This window comes from Suricata suricatta, chromosome 9, assembly GCF_006229205.1.
Source record: "Suricata suricatta isolate VVHF042 chromosome 9, meerkat_22Aug2017_6uvM2_HiC, whole genome shotgun sequence".
NCBI classification, from domain to species: Eukaryota; Metazoa; Chordata; class Mammalia; order Carnivora; family Herpestidae; genus Suricata; species Suricata suricatta.
The window spans coordinates 83,177,051-83,196,143 of NC_043708.1; the positions used below are offsets into that span (position 1 = coordinate 83,177,051).

The 19,093-nt window shown below is 45.8% G+C and overlaps 2 protein-coding genes across 5 annotated transcripts in view; one reads left to right on the top strand and one right to left on the bottom strand.

The window, feature by feature from the left end:
- Nucleotides 1-19,093, top strand: part of CCNDBP1 (cyclin D1 binding protein 1) — a 109,855-nt gene that overhangs the window by 10,576 nt on the left and 80,186 nt on the right. For 3 of the 4 annotated variants that reach the window (XR_003913638.1, XR_003913639.1, XR_003913637.1), the window contains exons 12-13: nt 1,374-1,512; nt 4,517-4,681. The gene's annotated coding sequence lies outside the window, so the exon portion shown is untranslated. The remainder of the gene's footprint in view (nt 1-1,373; nt 1,513-4,516; nt 4,682-19,093) is intronic. The other variant, XR_003913640.1, reaches the window with a different exon arrangement.
- Nucleotides 391-19,087, bottom strand: EPB42 (erythrocyte membrane protein band 4.2). The gene is made up of 12 exons (XM_029952774.1): nt 19,055-19,087; nt 18,207-18,440; nt 14,848-14,966; nt 12,998-13,102; nt 11,922-12,099; nt 11,394-11,532; nt 10,987-11,090; nt 9,979-10,221; nt 7,029-7,328; nt 3,945-4,111; nt 2,456-2,589; nt 391-688 (listed from the first exon to the last, which is right to left on the bottom strand). Exons 2-12 carry the CDS (start codon nt 18,385-18,387, stop codon nt 526-528), a joined length of 1,833 nt encoding a protein of 610 aa, XP_029808634.1. The 5' UTR covers nt 18,388-18,440; nt 19,055-19,087; the 3' UTR covers nt 391-525.

Consider the following 19,093-nt stretch of genomic DNA (forward strand, 5'->3'; position numbering starts at 1 on the left):
CATTCTTCTGCACAATGAGTGTGTACTTAGGTTGAAATTCCTTATGTCAAATGAATTTTAATTTACTTTTATGAAATGCCATTCTATACTCTTTTTTTTACACATTTTTTTTCATTTTTGAGAAATAGAGTATGAGTTGGGGAGGGGCAGAGAGAGAGGGAGACACAGAATCCAAAGCAGGCTCCAGGCTCTGAGCTGTCAGCACAGAATCCAATGCAGGGCCCAAACCCATGAACCATGAGATCATGACCTGAGCCAAAGTCAGACCCTTAACTGATGGAGCCACCCAGGTGCCTCTTTTATAAGAGTTGTAAAGAGAAGGAACTAAAATCACACTGAGAGTGTCAAAGCAACAAAATAATATAAACAAAGAAAAATTACAACTTTGTACAAAAGGAATCCAGTTATTTTATTTTTTTCTTCTAAAGCCTGTGCTTTATATACTTAATAGTTTTCATATTTCTCCAGTGGGCTAAGTTCATGCTTTCAACATCAGACTTTAATTATGGGATACTTAATGGAAGATTAAGCAGGAAGTTCAGGGGCTTTCACGGTGATCTTTCTGTAGTTGGTTTGGTTCTGGAACATATCACAATCCGTTTCCACAGTGAGCCTCTGGGGCCCCACCTGTGTCGGTGTGAACTGGAATTGGGTGTACAAGATGTTTTTGGGCCACACTGAAGCTAATCTGAAATAAAGGAAAAGGCAGGTGTTTGTTCTGTCCCATTGCTTTGCTCGCCCCAGTGACTGATCTTTCCTTACTTGAAGAGGTTGAAATTCCTTACATCAAATGAAGAAATAAACATTTAAGTACCTTGCTATTGAAACAGAGGAGGTATTAAGGGAATAGAAGACAGGAACCTCCCTATGGTGAGCAGTTGCATGGCTGAGAAGAGAAACATCCTATTCTAAGAGCTTCCAAGGAACATCTATTATTTCTTTTATCACCTGTGACTTCAGTCTGGTCCTATTCTTGGTAGTATCCAGGATATGCGTGGGAAAGCTTTGGTTTTGGAACCCTCGCATTGCTAAGTGCTGTGAGAGTACAGTGGACATATACAGAAGATGTCAGTCTGACAACAGGTGGTGTTTGGAGCCCTATCAACAACTTCCTGGCCTGCTGGACCTTCTTACAGTGACTAAGGGAATAGTGCAGATTCCCTGTGAGGAGCTTTCCCCACAGTTGATCAGGGATACCGCAAATATGTAGCTGAATGTTGGCAGTCCCTCCTCTCAACTTGTTGGCAAGAGTGATTCATTGAGTTTCATAAGGCTGAGGCACAGGCTCAATAACCAGACACCTCTCAGGGATTTCAGGGATGGTAGGAGTAAATATCGGGAACTCTAAATTATAAACTGTGTTTTCAACAAAGGATATGGTGGACACAGTGAGAGAAGAGATAACGAAAGAAGATTCCTGCAACATACTGAAACCAACGAGGAACTAATATAGGTAACACCTACAAATCAACAAAGAGAAAAGCCAGGAACACAAAAGAAAAGTGGACAAAGGTAAGAACATACCTTTTACAGATGAGGGAACAGAAAAGGCTAATAAACATGTGAAGAGTTGCAAATTAAAACAAAGAAGTAATAGGAACATTACCTCATTTCTATTAGCCCGGAAGAAAAGAGAAAGCTGGGTATTGGCAAGAGTAGAGGAATGGTAGGAATTCAGAAACTCAGGTCCTGCTAGAGGGAGTGTGGACTTCTGCAGTCATTCTGCACACAAATCTGATAGTACTCAGTCAAACCAGGTCATATTCTGTGACTTAGCAATAAGAAGATGTGCGAGCATGTTCATTGCAATACTATTTGTGTTGGAGGTGACACAAATAGTATTTGGAGGCACTCTGGGTGCCCATCACTGTGGAGCAGAGTGGTAGGAAGTCCGGGATGTACACGATGAAGTGTTATGTTGCAGAAACAATGGACGCAACATACATGGATGAATCTCAAAAACAGTTCTGAGTGAAAAGTAAGAAAGATTAGGCATAACATTTACATAAGTTAAAAATACAGTCTTATGAAGCATGCTTTTTACACATTCTGATGAAAGGATACCCTAACAACAGAATGTGAAGGGGGGGGTGGTGCGAAGAGGAATAAAAAGTAATATTTAAACAAAATTTTATATTACGGTGGTCATTAGTAGAATGTAGTTCTCTGGCTGCACCAAGAGGCAGGCTACGCTCCCTGTGATATTCTCTGGTACCCAGGCCTAACCTCCCTGCCTGCAGGCAACGATCAGGGTCCTGTGGGTGCTCAAGGGGGACGTAGCCTTCCTGACTCCTGCTTCCCAGGATGAGAGAGGCCCTAATTCCTTTAGTTCAAATTATGGAGGTATTTTCTCTGTCTCAATGGACACAGCAAAAAGGCAGTCATTAATTTTGGGTCCCTGCCTTTCTGACTAGTTGAGATGTTTCCGGGGGATGAGAAGCTTGTAATCTCTTACCTGTATCTCTTCTCTCTGTAAATGAGCCCCCTTCCAAAAATGGAGATCACACAGTCCTGCATAGGAACATCTAGGAAGTTATAGAGGCTGACCGAAGCTGTAAGAAGTTGATATTGCTCTGTTGTTTCTGGCATCTGTGGGAAGAGGCAAAACCTGAAGTGGATGCCAAGAGCATAGAACCACAGTTACTTCCCCTCCCAGGCCTCCTCCCTGTACTCTCCTCAGGTACTCTTCCGCCTCTGCCTTCTGGACACAAACTCCAGAAATGACTTCTTTTCCCGTCTACCTGGTCTTCCTGCATTTATTCTTACCCTTGATTTATCAGTAGCCATCACTGATGGTGACTCTCCTCTGCTTAAAAAGGTGAGGGGTAGGAGTGCATGGGTGGCTCAGTAGGTTGAGTGTCCGACTTTGATCTCACAGTTCGTGAGTGCAAGCCCCACAATGACCTCTGTGCTGACAACTCAGAGCCTGGAGCCTGCTTTGGATTCTATGTCTCTCTCTCTCTCTCTCTCTCTGCTCCTACCCAACTCGCTCGCTCTCTTTCTCTGTCTCAAAAATAAACATTAAAAAATAATTTATTTTAAAGAAAAAAAAAGGTGAGGAGTTTCCCATTGTCTTCAGAATTCATCTTTGGTTGACATTCAGAGCCCTTTGTGGCTGACCCCAGTCCCCTTCTCCAGCCTCACCTGTTCTTTCCTCAGCTAAATGACATTCCAGCCACCCTGGGCACTTTCCCACACCCCTCGGGCTCCATTCTCTTGGGCCTCTGTGGTGAGTCTTCTGCTTGCAGTGGCCTTCCTCCACATCTGCATAAAAGCTTATCTATTTTTCAAGGCCCAGCATAAATCCTACCTCTTTCCCTTAAGTCTTCCTCAAACCCACCAGCTAGAATTAATCCCCTTACTTCACTTATTTCATAGTGACTTTGTACCTCTAGTTAAGCATTTATGTAAAAGATCAAACGTTGTATCTCCTTTACATAATTGTAATATAACCTCCTTGAGGGCTGCAACCAGATGGCATTCATTTTGACCAGGTAGACATGTGAAAAGAGGACTAGATCAAGAGCCATAAGTCTCTGAACCATCCCATTTTTATGATCATGGGCATGATACTCTCTAGGACTGTTTCATCGTCTGAATAATGGGAATAGTTACACCTCACAGAGATTTCGTATTAAAAGAAGTTGAAAATACATTGGCCTATGTTTAAAGCACTAAATAAACATAGGCTGGTATTCTCCGTCTAAGCATTAAGGCAGTAACTGGGGAGGCCCTCATTATAAAAATCTCTATTTAACAACAAAAAATGGAAGATGTCAATCTTAATATCATATGTAAGAAACCATCTCTTTCAAGAGAGACCTCTCAACTTAGCATTTTCTGATAATCCTATAGCACAGTCATTTGCCCTGAAGCTTGAGGGGCTCTGAATCCTTCTGAAGTGGGAGCAAAGGAGAGTAATTCAGGCAAAGACAGGTGCCTACCTTAATGACTAGGCATGGTCTACAAATGGCGATGTCTTCCTGAGCAAAGCAGCTGAGGCTGGACTTTGATTGTGTTGCCTTGGCTATGGCAGTGAGTCTGAGGAAGCTGTTCTCTGGTGGGCTTTGCTTAAAGCTGGCGAAGGACACACTCACGGGGATTTCCTCCTCTGAAACATATGACAGCCAGAGTCAGTGCAAAGGGATGAGTGCGTGTGCCCTGGAAGCAAGCAGTAGTTAACACACAATGCAAAGGAGTCAGTGTCTCACTGAAGCCAGAAAGATGCCTCATTTCTCACAGCAATTTCAAACTTTGAACACACGCAAGACCCTACCCCCACCATCATCACTGCCTCTGCCAGCGCTCTTTGCAGACCTCCTCAGTGGGGTTGTGGAAGGTCCCTATAAACTAGAATGAGTTAAGCTCTCTGGCCTCAGTTGCCTTGTCTTATAATAACACCTACCTGGTGGGAGGGCTTGTATTAAATGAGACACTGAGTGCTTATCTCGGACACTGCCACACAGTTGTTGCTAAATATGCTCACTTAGTTACTTCTTATTCTCTGTTTCTTCAGTTTCCCTTTTGCAGAGAAAATGAAGCCATCCTTTATCCTTAAGGAATCATCTCAAGCTCATGTTCCCATTCTCAACCTTATCAACATAGACCTCTACCCCTGCTGCCACCATCCCCCCGGAAGATGAGGTGTCCTCCCTCCCCACATCAAACCTCCACTTTTGAGGTCTGTACCCGATCATAACCACACTATTGCCTGCTTGTAAGTTTGGGCAAATTATTTAACCTCTCTGTGTCTTGGTCTCCTCATCTGTAAAGTGGGGATAACAGTGGTTGCTGCCTTGTAAGGTGGTTGTGAGGATAAATGATATAATGCATAGTGTACACTCAACACTGTGTTTGCCAACAATAACCTACAGTTATACTAGTTGCCCCTCATTTCCCCAAGGGTTGCACCATCAATTTTAACCCATATTTCCTGAGGCTTCAGTCTTTCCTTCTCTGTTATTTTCCTCAGAATGAAAGCAGATTCTGCTCTCTCATATTAAATAAAACAAAAACAAACCCTCTGTCTACCCAGTAACCCTGGCTGACAGCCACTCATTCTGTCTCCTTTTTCTGTCTGTTCTTCCAAGAAGGACTGCACACTGTGTCTTGCTTCCTCAGTCTCAATCAGTTTAACACCCAGGAAGCTGTCTTTTGCCATCACTTCTCAGTCAGACCGTGCCCTCAGTGTCCACTTCTCAGCCTTGACTTCTGATGGTCACTCTGCTGACCCTCTTAGGTTGTCCTCCTGTCTCTGACTTCTCCATTCTCCTTCTGCTTCCATCCCTGCCTTCCCCCTACATGCTGGTGCTGCATGGATTCCCTCTTCACCCTCTTGTCTCCTCATACCCCTTCTTCCACCCCCATGAGCTCATCAATGCCCTGACTTGGCAGCTCCTCTGTGCTGAGATTCCTACATCTGGCCTCAAACCTAGACCTTTTTCTTGAATGCCAAATTCAGGTTTCCAGCTGCCTTCTGGCCATCTCTGTTTGGATATCTCAACCCAGTGGACCCATACTTGTTCTTCCTCATTTTCGCTATTCTGGAGGCGCATCCAAACTGAAAGCAACCCTCTAACTGCCCCCTCCATACATATTCACGAGTCTAATCTATCCCACCTCATTAATAGGTCTTCATTTGAAGTACTGCTAGTCTAGTTTGTCCTTCATTCCTTACTGCAAAACTTTCCATCCCCAGCCCTGTGGTTCTCAACATTAGATGCACATTAGAGTCACATAGAGAGCTTTATAAAATAATCCTATCCCAAGCTGCACACCAAATCAATGGTATCAGACTCTGGCATTGAGGCCTAGGCAGGAATATTTTTAAAGTTCCCCAGGTGATTGAACATGTAGCCAAGGTTGAGAACCATTATTCTAATATGACCCCTTCTATTCCATTCTGCCAAAATGAATTTCTGATCACATTCGCTCTTCTAGTTCAAACTTTTTCCCAGCTCCCCACTGCCTAAAGAACAAAACTCAAACTCCTTGGCATGATATACAAGTCCCTGCATGATCCAACCCCTGCACCCCACAAAAAGGAAACATGGTGGAGAAACGAGGGTGCCGCGACTGGTTAGGACACTGTTGCAATAATGTAAACAAGCTGTAGTCAACCGATTGTTTCTTGCCTGCACACTGGAATCACTCAAAGAATTTAAACAGTTTCTGATGTTTGGGTCGAACCATGGGGTTTCTGATTTAATTGGTCTGGGGTGCAGGATGAGCATCCACTTCCCGGGGTGATTCTGATATGCAGCAAGGTTTGAGAACAACTACTCTAGTCCAGGGTAACATAGCGAGCTTTTAAAAAGTACCCATGCCTGGGGCACCTGGGTGGCTCAGTCGGTTAAGTGTCTGGCTTCGGCTCAGGTTATGATCTCATGGTTCGTGGGTTCGAGCCCCGCATCAGACTCTGTGCTGACAGCTAGCTGGAGCCTGCTTCTGATTCTGTGTCTCCCTCTCTCTCTGACCCTCCCCTGCTTGAGCTGTCTCTCTCTGTCTCTCAAAAATAAAAAATAAAAATAAAATAAAATAAAAATAAAAAATGAAAAAAGAACATAAAAAAAAAAAGTACCCGTGCCCAGTTCCCATCCCAAACCAATTAAGTAGGAATTTGGGGGAGGAGGAGGAACCTGTACATATGTTGTTCCTTCTTCCTTGATTTCTCACTTTTCTGCCTGTCCCTGCCCTTCCCACTCATCCTTTCAGACCCAGTGTAGTCTGCTCTACCTGGGAGCAGCCTGCTCCAACCTGGGTGACATGCTCCTCTGCCATTATACTCTGTTTACATCATCAAACACTTCTTATATGACAACCATGGTCTGCTTGCTTATCTGACTGCAGTTGGAATTGTGGGTGCTTTTTTCTATGTGAAGCTCAATAAATATGTGTTGAATGACAAAGGGTACACCAGGGGCTAGAAGCCACCTCTTCAGAACTTCAGGGGTTGCCCCATGGCTGCTGCCTACCCAGGGTAGGAGCTGGGGGTTGAGGATGTCTGGCAGGGCCATAGAATTAATTACCTTTATTGGCACTGAGTGTAAGGAACTTCTTTTCCTTCCAGAGCTTGGCAGCAAGGATGCCATTGTAGTATATCGCCTGCACCCCAATTGCCAGTTGCACATCCTTCTCCTCATCAGTGAGGTTAGTCAGGATGACTGAGATCTTGGCATCCCCTCTCAGTTGTAGGGAGCTGGGTGCCTCCAAGGACAGGTACAGAGGCTCAGCAGTCTTGAGACTGGGAGGATAGATGCCACTGTCCTTTTCATGTTCCAGTCTCTGTTTCTGGACTCTCTCCAGCACTTCTTTTTCTTGAACAGATCCTGAGAAAATGGAGGAAATAAATAAAACAGGCCTCTTAACCAGAGGGTATAGACCCTTCTAATAAAAGTCCAGGATTAAGATTGATTTACCTAATGCTGCTCAAATCCCAAAGTCATAAGAGCTTTGCAAACCTCTAAGGCCACATTTAACTTAAAGAAGAAGGAAAAAAAAAAAGTCCTAACATGAGGCCTTGAAACCATAAAAATCCTAAAACACAGGCAGTAACTTCTTTCTAAATATGTATCCTGAGGGGCACCTGGGTGGCTCAGTTGGTTAAGCACCCAACTCTTGATTTAGGCTCAGGTCATGATCTTCCAGTTTGTGAGATTCAGCTCCATGTCAGGCTCTGGGCTGGCAGCCCAGAGCCTACTTGGGATTCTCTCTCTCAAAATAAATAAACCAACAAACAGACAAACAATTAAAAAAAGATATGTCTCTTGAGGCAGGAGAAAAGCAAAAATAAACTATTGGGACTATATCAAAATAAAAAGCTTCTGCACAGTGAAGGAAACAAATAGCAAAACTAAAAGGCAATCTACAGAATGGGAGAAAATATTTGCAAATGATATATCAAATAAGGCATTAGTACTCAAAATAAAGAACTTGTAAAACTGAACACCCCAAAAATGAATAATCCAATTTAAAAATGGCCAGAAGACATGAATGGACATTTCTCCAAAGAAAACATACAAATGGCCAACAGCCACATGAAAAGCTTCTCAACATCTCTTATCATCAGGGAAATGCAAATCAAAACTATAATGAGGTATCAATTCACACCTGTCAGAATGGCTAAAATCAACAACACAAGAAATTACAGCTGTCGGTGAGGATGTGGAGAGAGGGGAACCCTCTTGCAATGTTGGTGGGAATGCAAACTGGTGCAGCCAGTCTGGAAAACAGTGTGGAGGTTCCCCAAAAAATTAAAAATAGAACTACCCTACAATTCAGCAATTGCAAGTAGGTATTTACCCAAGGAAGACAAAAACACAAATTCAGAGGGATACATGCACCCTGATGTTTATAGCAGCATTATCTACAATGGTCAAATTATGGAAGCAGCCCAAGTGTCCATCAATTGATGACACTTGGCATAAAAAAAAAAGATGTGGTGTGTATACATATATGTATATATATATATATATATATATATATATATACACACACACACACACATAATGTATGTATGCACAATGGAATATTACTCAGCCGCAAAAAGAATGCAATCTTGCCAGAGAAAGACAAATACCATATGGTTTCACTCATGGGATTTAAGAAACAAAACAAGCGAGCAAAGGGGGATTAAAAGAGAGAGGCAAACCAAGAAACAGACTCTTAACTATAGAGAACAGACTGACGGTTACCAGAGGGAAGGTGGGTGGGGGGATGGGTTACATATATGATGGAAGTTAAGGAGTGCACTTGTCATGATGAGCACTGGGTGATGTATGGAAGTGTTGAATCACTATATTGTACACTTGAAACTAATATTACACTATATGTTAACTAGCTGGAATTTGAGTAAAAACATAAAATAAGGTTTGGGGCACCTGTGTGGCTCAGTTGGTTGAACGTCCAATTCTTGATTTCAGCTGAGGTCATGATCTCACAGTTTTGTGGAATCAAGCCCCACATCAGGCTCAGCACTGACAGCGAGGAGCCTGCTTGGGATTCTTTCTCTCCATCTCTCTCTGCCCCTCACCCCGTCTTTCAAAATAAATAAATAAACTTAAAAAAAAGATCTGTGTTGGGCAGATCCACTCTAGATACAGCATGTCTCATCCAACTCATTCAAAGACCAAGTTTTTCAAGTGCTATGCATTTGTCCCTTGAATGGTGGGAGAGCTTTTGGACAAGTTTTAGTGTCTCTGAGAACAGGTCTTCAGGACAGGGACTCAGATCTTCCTAAGTGAAGGAGTTGACTTATTCCAAGGGCAGTGGGGGCCGTGGAATATCCTAGAGCAGGGGAGTAACGTAATTATTTTGTCTCTTAGAAAGCTCTTTCTGGAAGCTGTAAATTGGAAAGGAAACAATAATGGAGAGACTTTTAGGAGGCTTTTACAATGCTGCCGACAAGAGATGTTGAGGTCTGAATTATCTGTACGCATTAGGGAAGGAGATGAGGAAATGGAGGTGAGAGTACTCTGGGGCGGTGAAGGAGGAAGAGTCGAGGAGAGTGCAAGCCTTCTTGTTTGGACATACAGGCGATGGTGGTGCCATTAACCAACATGGAGGGAGGAACAGATTTGGGGTATTGAAAGAGAGGTGAGAAGGAGAGAGGGAGAACATCTTCTGGCAGCTGGGCTTGGTATTAAATGTGTTGTTTTATAGTAGTGGTGCTCAACTGGGGGCAATTTTGTCCCTGGGGGACATTTAGAAGCACATGGGGACCTTTTTAGGTCTCACTACCCATGGTGGTGGGGTGCTGGCATCTAGTGAATGCTGATAAGCATCCTATGATGCACAGCTACCTACAATGAAGAGTTATCTGGCCCACAATATCAAGAGTATCAAATGGGGTTAAAAAATACATTTTATATGATGGGGAGAAGACTGTGACTCTCTTTGGCCTACATCTTTCTGGCCATCCAGCCCCCTCTGTTGGCATTTCAGGTACTGAGAAGCTTGGGTCCCTCCCCTGCCCAGTACCTTCAGGATACTTGTAGTTCTGAGTGATGTCCTCACAGCGGTCACTGCCCACACTCTTGGTGCTGATGTTGTTCCCAACATACTTAGTTTTGGAGTTGGTCAGCTCCAGTGTGCCATCTTCACAACACTTCCAGACCACACACGAGGCATTTACTGCAGCAAAAAGATCTGATACTGCAGGCATCAGCTCTAGTATCCCCTCCTTGACTGCTCTGACAGGAACCAGATTGCAGGACTCCAAGACTAAGGGAAGAAAAGGGCATTGAGCAAGAGGGACCATACCAGGACCTCTCCTGAGCCAGAGCTGCATAACCTTAGTCTCTATCCTATTTTCTCTTCCCCGAGAAAGGTCAGAGGTAGACACTAGGCAGAGTTTCTGAAAGGGCATTGCAGAGGTGAAATTCCCAACTATTTAGTGACAATCTTTTTTGGTCCTGGCCTGTGGCAGGAGCCCTCTCAGAAACAGGGAAGGTAGAACCTCAGAGGACCATAGTACACAGGAGTTCCTTAGCCAGATTTACTATGGATATGATAGGAATAGTTCACTTTTATTGAGCACTTATTATGTGGCAGGCTTTCTTACTGTTCTGCTGCTGAGAAAGGAAGAGCAATCCTTTTATGGCTCCTGAATATTTCTTCTCTGAGCTTGAGCCTATCCTGATACCCTATTTATCCATGTCCAGAACCTCAGAAATCCCACCAACAAGCCCCTAACCCAGCACATCCACCAGCTAGCTTAAGTCCCTCTCACCTTCATTGGGATTCTGCTCCCTCGCCTCTTGCTCTGAGGTAGGGAGCTTAAATAGCTAACACCTTTGTTCCTTTGAGCCCACTGGCTTCAGGTCAGAATTCTGCTGGCCACTATCATTCCTTCCACTTCTCCAGTTTTAGGGGATGCAGACCCTCTTTGGACCTCCTGCAGCTCATATTTCCTCTCCGAGGGATTCCTTCAGCTTGTGCAGCTTTGTGCAGCCTAGGATGGTAGTGGGCCTACCCCCCAGACTTTACCTCTCCCTCTTCTGTGAGCATCTGGATACAGAATCTGCCATCCATCGTAACCTTGGGGCAAAGCAGGCCGGGTCATCCAGCACTCTGTGGAAGTCTGGAAGATCCTGAAGGTATCAAAGGGAATAATTCAAGTGGGGACAAAAGTTGTCCTGAAAAGCTGAAGAAATCATAGAAATGGCAGTGTCATTACTGCTATGGGACTGGGAGGACACTGTGTAAAACTGGCTTCCACACTCCCAGGAAGGGTGGGGTGGGTTGGCGCATGCCACAACTGACCATCCGCGTCCCACCTATGAGTCCTGAGGGCCTCCTCTCAGTGCAAGGGTCAGTCAGGGTGTGTGAGGCTTATACCATGTGAATTCGGAGCCCTTCCATGTCTGGGACTCCATCCTCTTTGGGCTTCTCACCAGATTCTGCCTCTTTGGCTTTCTCCATTGTGAAGGCCCTCCTCATTGTAGTACTCATCTACGAACAAGCGTCCGCCGGTTCCCTGGGCTGAGGTGAACGTGGTAATGACACGGGCAGGGATCCCCAGGCATCGCAGTACTGCATGGAGGGGGCCAGAGAGTCAGGGGGTGCCAGAGAGGTCTGGGTATGTATAGATAGTGTTTTCAGTGTCTCTTCTGGGTAGGCATTGTCTTAAATGCCATGTGACATCGTGAAAAGAGGAGGGGCATGGGCACCAGGATGTTAGGACTGATGCACAGGCATAGGATGCATAAAGGCTGAGAAATGAGGTACAAAAAATTTACCCAGCAGGCAGAATAAACAGCCAGGGCAAAGCTTACAGAATATTTATCAGAGCACCAGGGCTTGCCCTACTGGGGCAAGGGCAGGAAAAGTTTCAGGGAAACAGCCGCTGGGCAACCCAAGAGGCAGGGTAGATGCTCCATACAGTAGCCAAGGGGGGTGCGGCAGGCACGCTAGCTCTATACCTGTGCAAGCAACTGCAGCGAACACCCAGGCCTGACCGTCATACACAGGTCGCCCTTGGCCTGTGAGCCACTGCCGTAGGATGGGCACACTGCCCCGGCGCTTGTTGAGCAAGGCTGCTTCCTGGACGGTGTGGGTCTGTGGGGTGGGCAGGACCATCTTCTCCATGAAAGCACGCAGCTGTTTGTGAAAATGTGTGGATGGTATGTGGGGCCCGGGACAGAATAGCCTCCAGCGGGGTGAATAAGGACGGCTTAGACCACCTGCATCAGAATCACCTGGATATTCGTGAGCTTCACCCTACCCACTGGGTTGGAGTCTCTGGGGGGTGGGGCCTGGAGAATTTTCCTCTTTATCAAGCCTCTGGAAGCCAGGGGCTTGTGGACCACATTGGCAAACTAGGCTCACGTCACAGGAAGAGCACGAGAGCTGCCTCTCACTGGGGGCTGCTTTCACTGCTCCTTCACTTGCCCTGTTTCCTTTGAGAGCTTTTGCACCTGGGCCCTCAAGGCCTGCTTATCCCAAGCTTCCACCTCTGCTTCCTCACGGCTTGACCTTGTCTGGACTTGGGGAGTCCAGAGACACAAGTAGAAATGGGGAACTCATTATTCCTCTGAAAGGAAATTTAAGGACAGTGGGAAGCACCAAAGTAACTTCATGGTCTGTATATTCTTAGGAATAATTTAGAAATAAAAACAAGTCGCTTAGACCACTTGAACAGCAAACAGTGGATAAGATAGACATTATCCTCTCCCTCCCATGGACCTAAGCCTCCAGGTTGGGCTGAGGGGAAGAGGCAAGGAAGGGTGAAGTGCTCTGAGGAAACCAGGCCAGTTTTAGTCCTCCTGGCTTTTGTCCTGAAGGACAATAAATACTTCCCTTTGGTTTCCTGTCCCCTGTGAATGCTCTTGTCCTCCCTTCTCACTCAGATCTTCTCCAGGAACTGACCCCCACACCCTGGGAGGAAGGGACCATTTGTGTTTTGAAGATTTACAGGGCTATAAAGATGGGCAGCTGTGGCAGAGGGCTCCTTTTCATCTCCTCATGCTGGCCTCCTCTCCCTCCCCACCTTACTCACCCAGGCACCCAAAATGTGGGCCACATGCACGGGGTTGCCCCACTCCTCCACCTGCTTGTCCATGCTCAGTAAGTACAGACTGTGGTCGATGACATCCACCTCAAACTGTAAGGAGCACACAGGACCATGATAAATGGCATCCAGGTTGGGTACTCACCTCCACTGTCACCTTGTCCTTCTACCAGACTCAGGTTCCTACTCCTTCCTGCCTTGCCTTCTTGTCTCCTGTGGGAGTTCTGGCTTTTCCCTCCCTCCCACGGGCCCCCTGGTCTGTGTGTCCGGGCATTCCCATCCTTTGCTATTCTGTTGTCTGACTTTTCTGATAGGGTATGAGCCCTTGAGGATCAGGGCTATATTGTTTAATTTCTATCCTTTTCCATTTAGTGTGCTCCTACAGCTCCTGCTAGCAATGCTTCACATGGGGAGGATACCAACGCAGTGCTTGCTCTTGAGGAACCTGAAGTTTAGGAGTAGAGAGGGACACACAGGCTCTTAGAATACAGATCCCAGCAACATGGCTAGGGCTCTAGGAGAGATGCCAACCCAGAGCAGAGGGCACAGCAGAGAGAGTCACACTTACCTTTGGGGCCTGAGGAAAACATCCAGACAGTCTTAAAAGACGGGTAGGGGGGCACCTGGGTGGCTCAGTTGGTTAAGTGTCTGACTTCAGCTCAGGTCATGATCTCACAGTTTATGAGTTCAAGCCCCACATCTGGCTCTGTGCTGACAGCTAAGAACCTGGAGCTTGCTTCGGATTCTCTGTCTCCCTCACTCTCTGCCCCTCCCCTGCTCATACTCTCTCTCAAAAATGAAGAGCATTGGGAAAATAAAGATGAGTGAACTTTCTGGGTGACAAAGGAGGAACGGTATTCCAGGTATATTCAGCCTGTCTGTTCAGGGGATGACTAGAAGCTGCAGCATGATGTGGCTTTTGAGGAAAGGAAAGCAGTGGCCTGGCTTTATGTGTTGAGCCAGGGAATTTAGTTTTTATCCTGTAGACAGTGGGGATTTAACAGAGGTTTGACTTGCTGTAGTCTTTAGGAATATAACTCTGGAAGCTGTGGAGGATGGTCTGACATGGCCCTGAGGAAAGAGAGGCACCACATGGCTAAAACTGCCAAAAGAAACAGCCTCATTGACACACTGGGAAACAAGGCTGTGAAAAAGGAAGACTTGGTGTAGTGCCACCATTTCTTCCATCTTGGGCACAGAGCTTCTAACAGCGCTATGTTAGGACAGAGCCTCTGAAGGTTCCCAACCTCTGTGGTCTGTAGGAGCCACTATGAGGAGGGCTCAGGGAAGAATTTGCCATTTTCAGTGGAAAACAAGTGACAGTTACTAATTATGAGAACTATGTACTTTTTTCCTTCTTTTCTTTTTTCTTTTTCTTTCTTTTCTTTTTCCTTTTTTTTTTTTTTTTTTTTTGAGTAGGCTCCATACTCAATATGGGGCTTGAACTCATGACCCCAGGATCAAGAATCAAATGCTCTACCGACTTAGCCAGCCAGGTGCCCTGATGACTATAAACTTGGGATCTGAATTTCCGTCATCTTTTTTTTTTATATAGTAAGGCACTAACTGCCTAAGAAATAATGTTTTAATTAATCCATTAAACAGATGTGAAAGGGAACATTTTAAGAGGTGCAGTCTCTTTGAAAAATGGACCAAACTCTTGAATTCAACATATTTGATATGTTTGCAAATAAACTTATGGCCTGAATCCTTAAAGAAAAGGAAAGGAAAGGAAAAACCTCATGACTAAGGACTTTTGGATATGCCAGCTCTGTCTGGCCTGAACACACTGTCATGTGGCTGTCACTGGCCCTTGTCCTCCCCAGAGGTCCCCGTACCTGGCCAAAGTCCCAGGGCTCTGCCTCGATGCAGTCAGCTGTACCCAAGTAGATGAGGCCATTCTGGTTCAACACATACTCCATGCGTTCAGACTCCTTCTCCAGGAACACAGCATCCTCTAGTGAAAAGCAGGCAGGGATGAGGGGTGCTGGTGGGGTTCTAGGCCTGCCTTCCACATCCAGGCCTCTGCCCTCCTTGCCCAGGTCAGGTTTGGCTGCAGGCCTTCCCTTCATCTCTGGGTCTGATGAAGACTGAGGAGGAACTCCCTCTTTGCACTGACCCCACTGTGATCCAGACTCTTCTCTGGTACAGAGTAGGGCCTTGATGGTCAACCAGACAGATAGTAACAAGCCAACCTTAAAAAGCCTATTGGTTCCCAGAAGACGTGTGTAGCCAGAGTGCTTTTGGCCTAAGATAATTTGGCAACAGCCTAGGGAACTTCCCAGTGCACCTGTTCTTTCTCACAAGTTCAAGTTTAAATATAGTGTTTTAGGGCACCTGGCTTGCTCAGTCATTAGAGCATTCAATTCTTGATTTTGGAGTGTGTTTGAGCCCCATGTTGGATGTAGAGACTACTTAAAAATAAAATATTTAGGGACACCTGAGTGGCTCAGTTGGTTGAGTGTCCAACTTCAGCTCAGGTCATGATCTCATGGTCAGTGAGTTCAAGTCCCACATCAGGCTCTGAGCTGTCAGCACAGAGCCTGGAGCCTGCTTTGGACTCTGTCTCCCTCTCTCTCTCTCTGCCCCTCCCTGGCTCAAGCTCTGTTCTCTCTGCCTCTCGAAAATGAATAAACATTAAAAAAGTTTTTTAAATAAAAAAGTAAAATAAAATAAAACATTTAGGGGCGCTCAGGTGTCTCAGTAGGTTAAGCGTCCGTCTTCGGTTCAGGCCATGATCTTGCAGCTCATGAGTTTGAGTGCCACATCAGGGTCTCTGCTGTCAGCACAGAGCCCACTTTGGATCCTCTATCCCCCTCTCTCCTTGCCCCATCCCCCGCTCACGGTCTCTCTCTCTCTCTCTCTCTCTCTCTCTCTGTCTCTCTCTAACATTAAAATAAATAAATAAAATGTTTAAAAGAAAATAAATTTAAAAATAGTGCTTCAGAAAAAAAACAATCAAACATAGGTTGATAGGGGTAAGCAGAAAGGAAGAGGAGTATCTGATAAGACGGTCAGAGGGAACTGTGGAGCTAGGCAGAGTATGAGCTAGAACTTTGGCTTTCTACCCTCGTAGCATCCAAGTGGGTCTAAGACTCCCACAGTCTCTCAAGCCTCTCCTGCCTTCATCAACACATAGGGCTGGTGTCCATGAGGAGGATGTAGGCTTTAAGGGGGATACTCTACAAAGCCAGAAGCAGCAGAGGTATGTGCTCTGTTTGCCAGGCGTCTCTTTCTGCACCTGTTGCTGGGGGGAGGGAGGTGGGGAATAGGGTACTTGGGCTGGTCCTGGGGACTAATAAGAGAAAAGTCTTGGGCACCTGGGTGGCTCAGTCTGGTTAGGTGTCCGACTTTAGTTCAGGTCATGATCTTGTGGTTCATGAATTTGAGCCCCATGTCGGGATCTGTGCTGACGGCTCAGAGCCTGGAGCCTGCTTCAGATTCTGTGTTTCTCCTTCTCTCTCTGCTCCTCCCTTGCTCACACTCTGTCTCTCTTTCTCTCAAAAATTAAAAAAAAATTTTTTTTTAAAGAGAAGTTTTTCCAGACTATCTTCTCAGGCATCTGCTGGGATAAGGGTACTCAAATCAACAGAATAATAGAGTATTAAAGATCAGGAAGCCCTGAAGAATCTGGGGCCTAAAATCACAGAATCATGTGCCCAAGGAGCCCTTGACTTCTGCCTCTCTGTCTTGAGTACCCTCTATGAAATCACTTCAAACACGTGTTTGGCCCCAGGCTCTGAAGGCTCTGGGAGGTACCTTATTAGAGCATAGGTAGCATCACCCTCCTCTTCCCTGCTGGGGTGCAGCCTCCTTTTATAAAGTCCCCTGCTTACAAGAAAGGACTTTCATTATAGGATGTAAAATTTCCTTTTGAATCTGGGAGAATCCCATCTCCAAGAATGTTAAGATGAGACTGAGTCCCAGATAATCCAAACATTTCTTAATCACCTCCCAGGTAAGCAGAGCCAGTAACTCACTCCTGCCCACATAGACATCTCCATTTGGACTCACATAGAGAGGACTTCCCTGGACAGGTCCCTACAAGCCAAGCATAGAGGCAAGAAACTTGGCATGGAGTTAAGACTAAGAGTTCTCATTGAACTGAGCACTATCTCAGAACTATCTTTGCTGTGTCTTTGCTCTGCCTGCCAGGGCCTAGCTCTGGATGTGGGCTCTGAGTCAGCAAGGCAGGTATACTGGAGCCTCAACTTTGGAAGGAAATGGCTTGAAGGTCTCTCTGTCAATATGCTGAGAGCCATGGGCCCTCCCCCAGCTAAGGGGCCCTAACTCCACATTCACCCACATGGGGCCGGGGGCACCTGAATGGACACTCATTCCCATCTGTTGCTCTACTTGATTACTCCTTTGGATCAGGAAAGAAGAGCCTGAACTGAGGATTAGCAGGACTATCTGAAGGAGGGAGTATTGGAGAACCCCACCCTCAGCAAAAAAGTAGAGAGAAGGAGCCCACTGGGAGTCAGATGTCACAAAGAAAGGAAGTGAGGAACTGGCTGGAGGAAACTGGGAAGATTTCCTCTGCTTCCCTATGTTTCCTTTTGTCTCCCAGCCCTACCTTATAATGAGGACCCCTCAGGCTGGCAGTGAAACTCTTGAAAAGGCTCTGCACTTGCTGTCTGGGGTAGTGAGTACAGGAAGGCTGATCAAAGATGTTTTCCTTTCCCCCAAACAACCCTTCAGGGAGTCCCAAGGATTAAGGTGGAGGGTGGCAGATTTAAAAAGTAAAGACAGACTCACCTCCTCATGTTTGGGGCATGTCAACCATGTCTGATATCTTTATTAGATGAAATACCCCCAACAGGCAAGGCTGACCTTTGCCAGAGGTGGCCACTTGTTGGGTTGCAGGAGGTCACTTGATCACAGGAAAGCCCACCCTTAGTCTACTGAGTTACAGGACATGAGCTGTTTGTCATTCTAGTCATATATTTAGACAAGTCAATGTGGAGAGGGTCCAGCAGCCTGTAGTAAGAACAGAGCTTACACATGAAGAAAAGCAGAGACAACCAAACAGGGCAGAATAACTGTGAAGCTGGCTATGCAGTAATTGTGTGCTGGTGCTGTCCTTAGAGGGAGCTGCCCACTGGAGTCTGGGGCCATCACTCCTTGCCGGAGTTGTGCCCCAGCTCCTGTGCCTTGAGTCCCTGTGCAGCCCAAGCTGGTTTGGGTCCAAACTCACCTCGAGCCCAAGGGTTGAAGAGCAATGTGAACTTGCCCAGGGGAAATGACTTCTTGCCCAAGACCTGCAGCAGGAGTGAATAGCGGCCAATGACAGCATCTGTGGGCGTAGTCACAGAGATGTTCCAGGATTGGTCATCTCTGTCTTCCACCACTGCACTCCACCACTTCCGGTCCCCCATACTGGAAATTGGGAATGTGGCTTGGGTCTTGTTGGCCTTGGAAGGCTGCTCTCCTGCAGTCACACAGAGATTAACTGGTTATTTGGACCTCTTGGTCACAACTCAGAGTAATAAAGTCAAGTATCACAGAGTTTGAACAGGTGAAAATTGGTTTCTGGTGAGAATGAAAGCAGCTCATTCAGAAATGGGAGGCAGTAAAAGATGATGAGAGAGGAAAAGTTCTCAGTGTTCATGAACCTACACCTAGAAAAGGTTCATAGTGGATAAAATGTGTGTAGTAGTGTGCCTTTTTGTAAGGTGAATGTGAGCCTTTAATGAGATATTGCACGTGAAGCACTTGGCTACATATCTGACATGTAGTACAAATTCAACTAAATGTTATCATAAGCCTAGATTAGATCCATTCTGGCTTTTCTACAAAACTGATAATTACATTTACAACCAAAAGGAACCCCTTAGAGATAATGATGCTCAGCAGCTTCTGAATCATAAAAAATACTATTTTTTAGGCACATTATCTCCTCCTCTCAAGAGCACTTCCAGGTGGGCAGGACTTCCTGAGGTTCAGGGCAGCATGGATCATTTGCCCCTTTGTTCCCTGAGAAGGTGCTGGAGGAAGAACCCCCCCAATCCTTTCACCAAAGGGTTCTAGGCCTTCCCCACTTACCAGTTTGTGCAATGAGGGCTACCTTCTTCAGGGTAGACA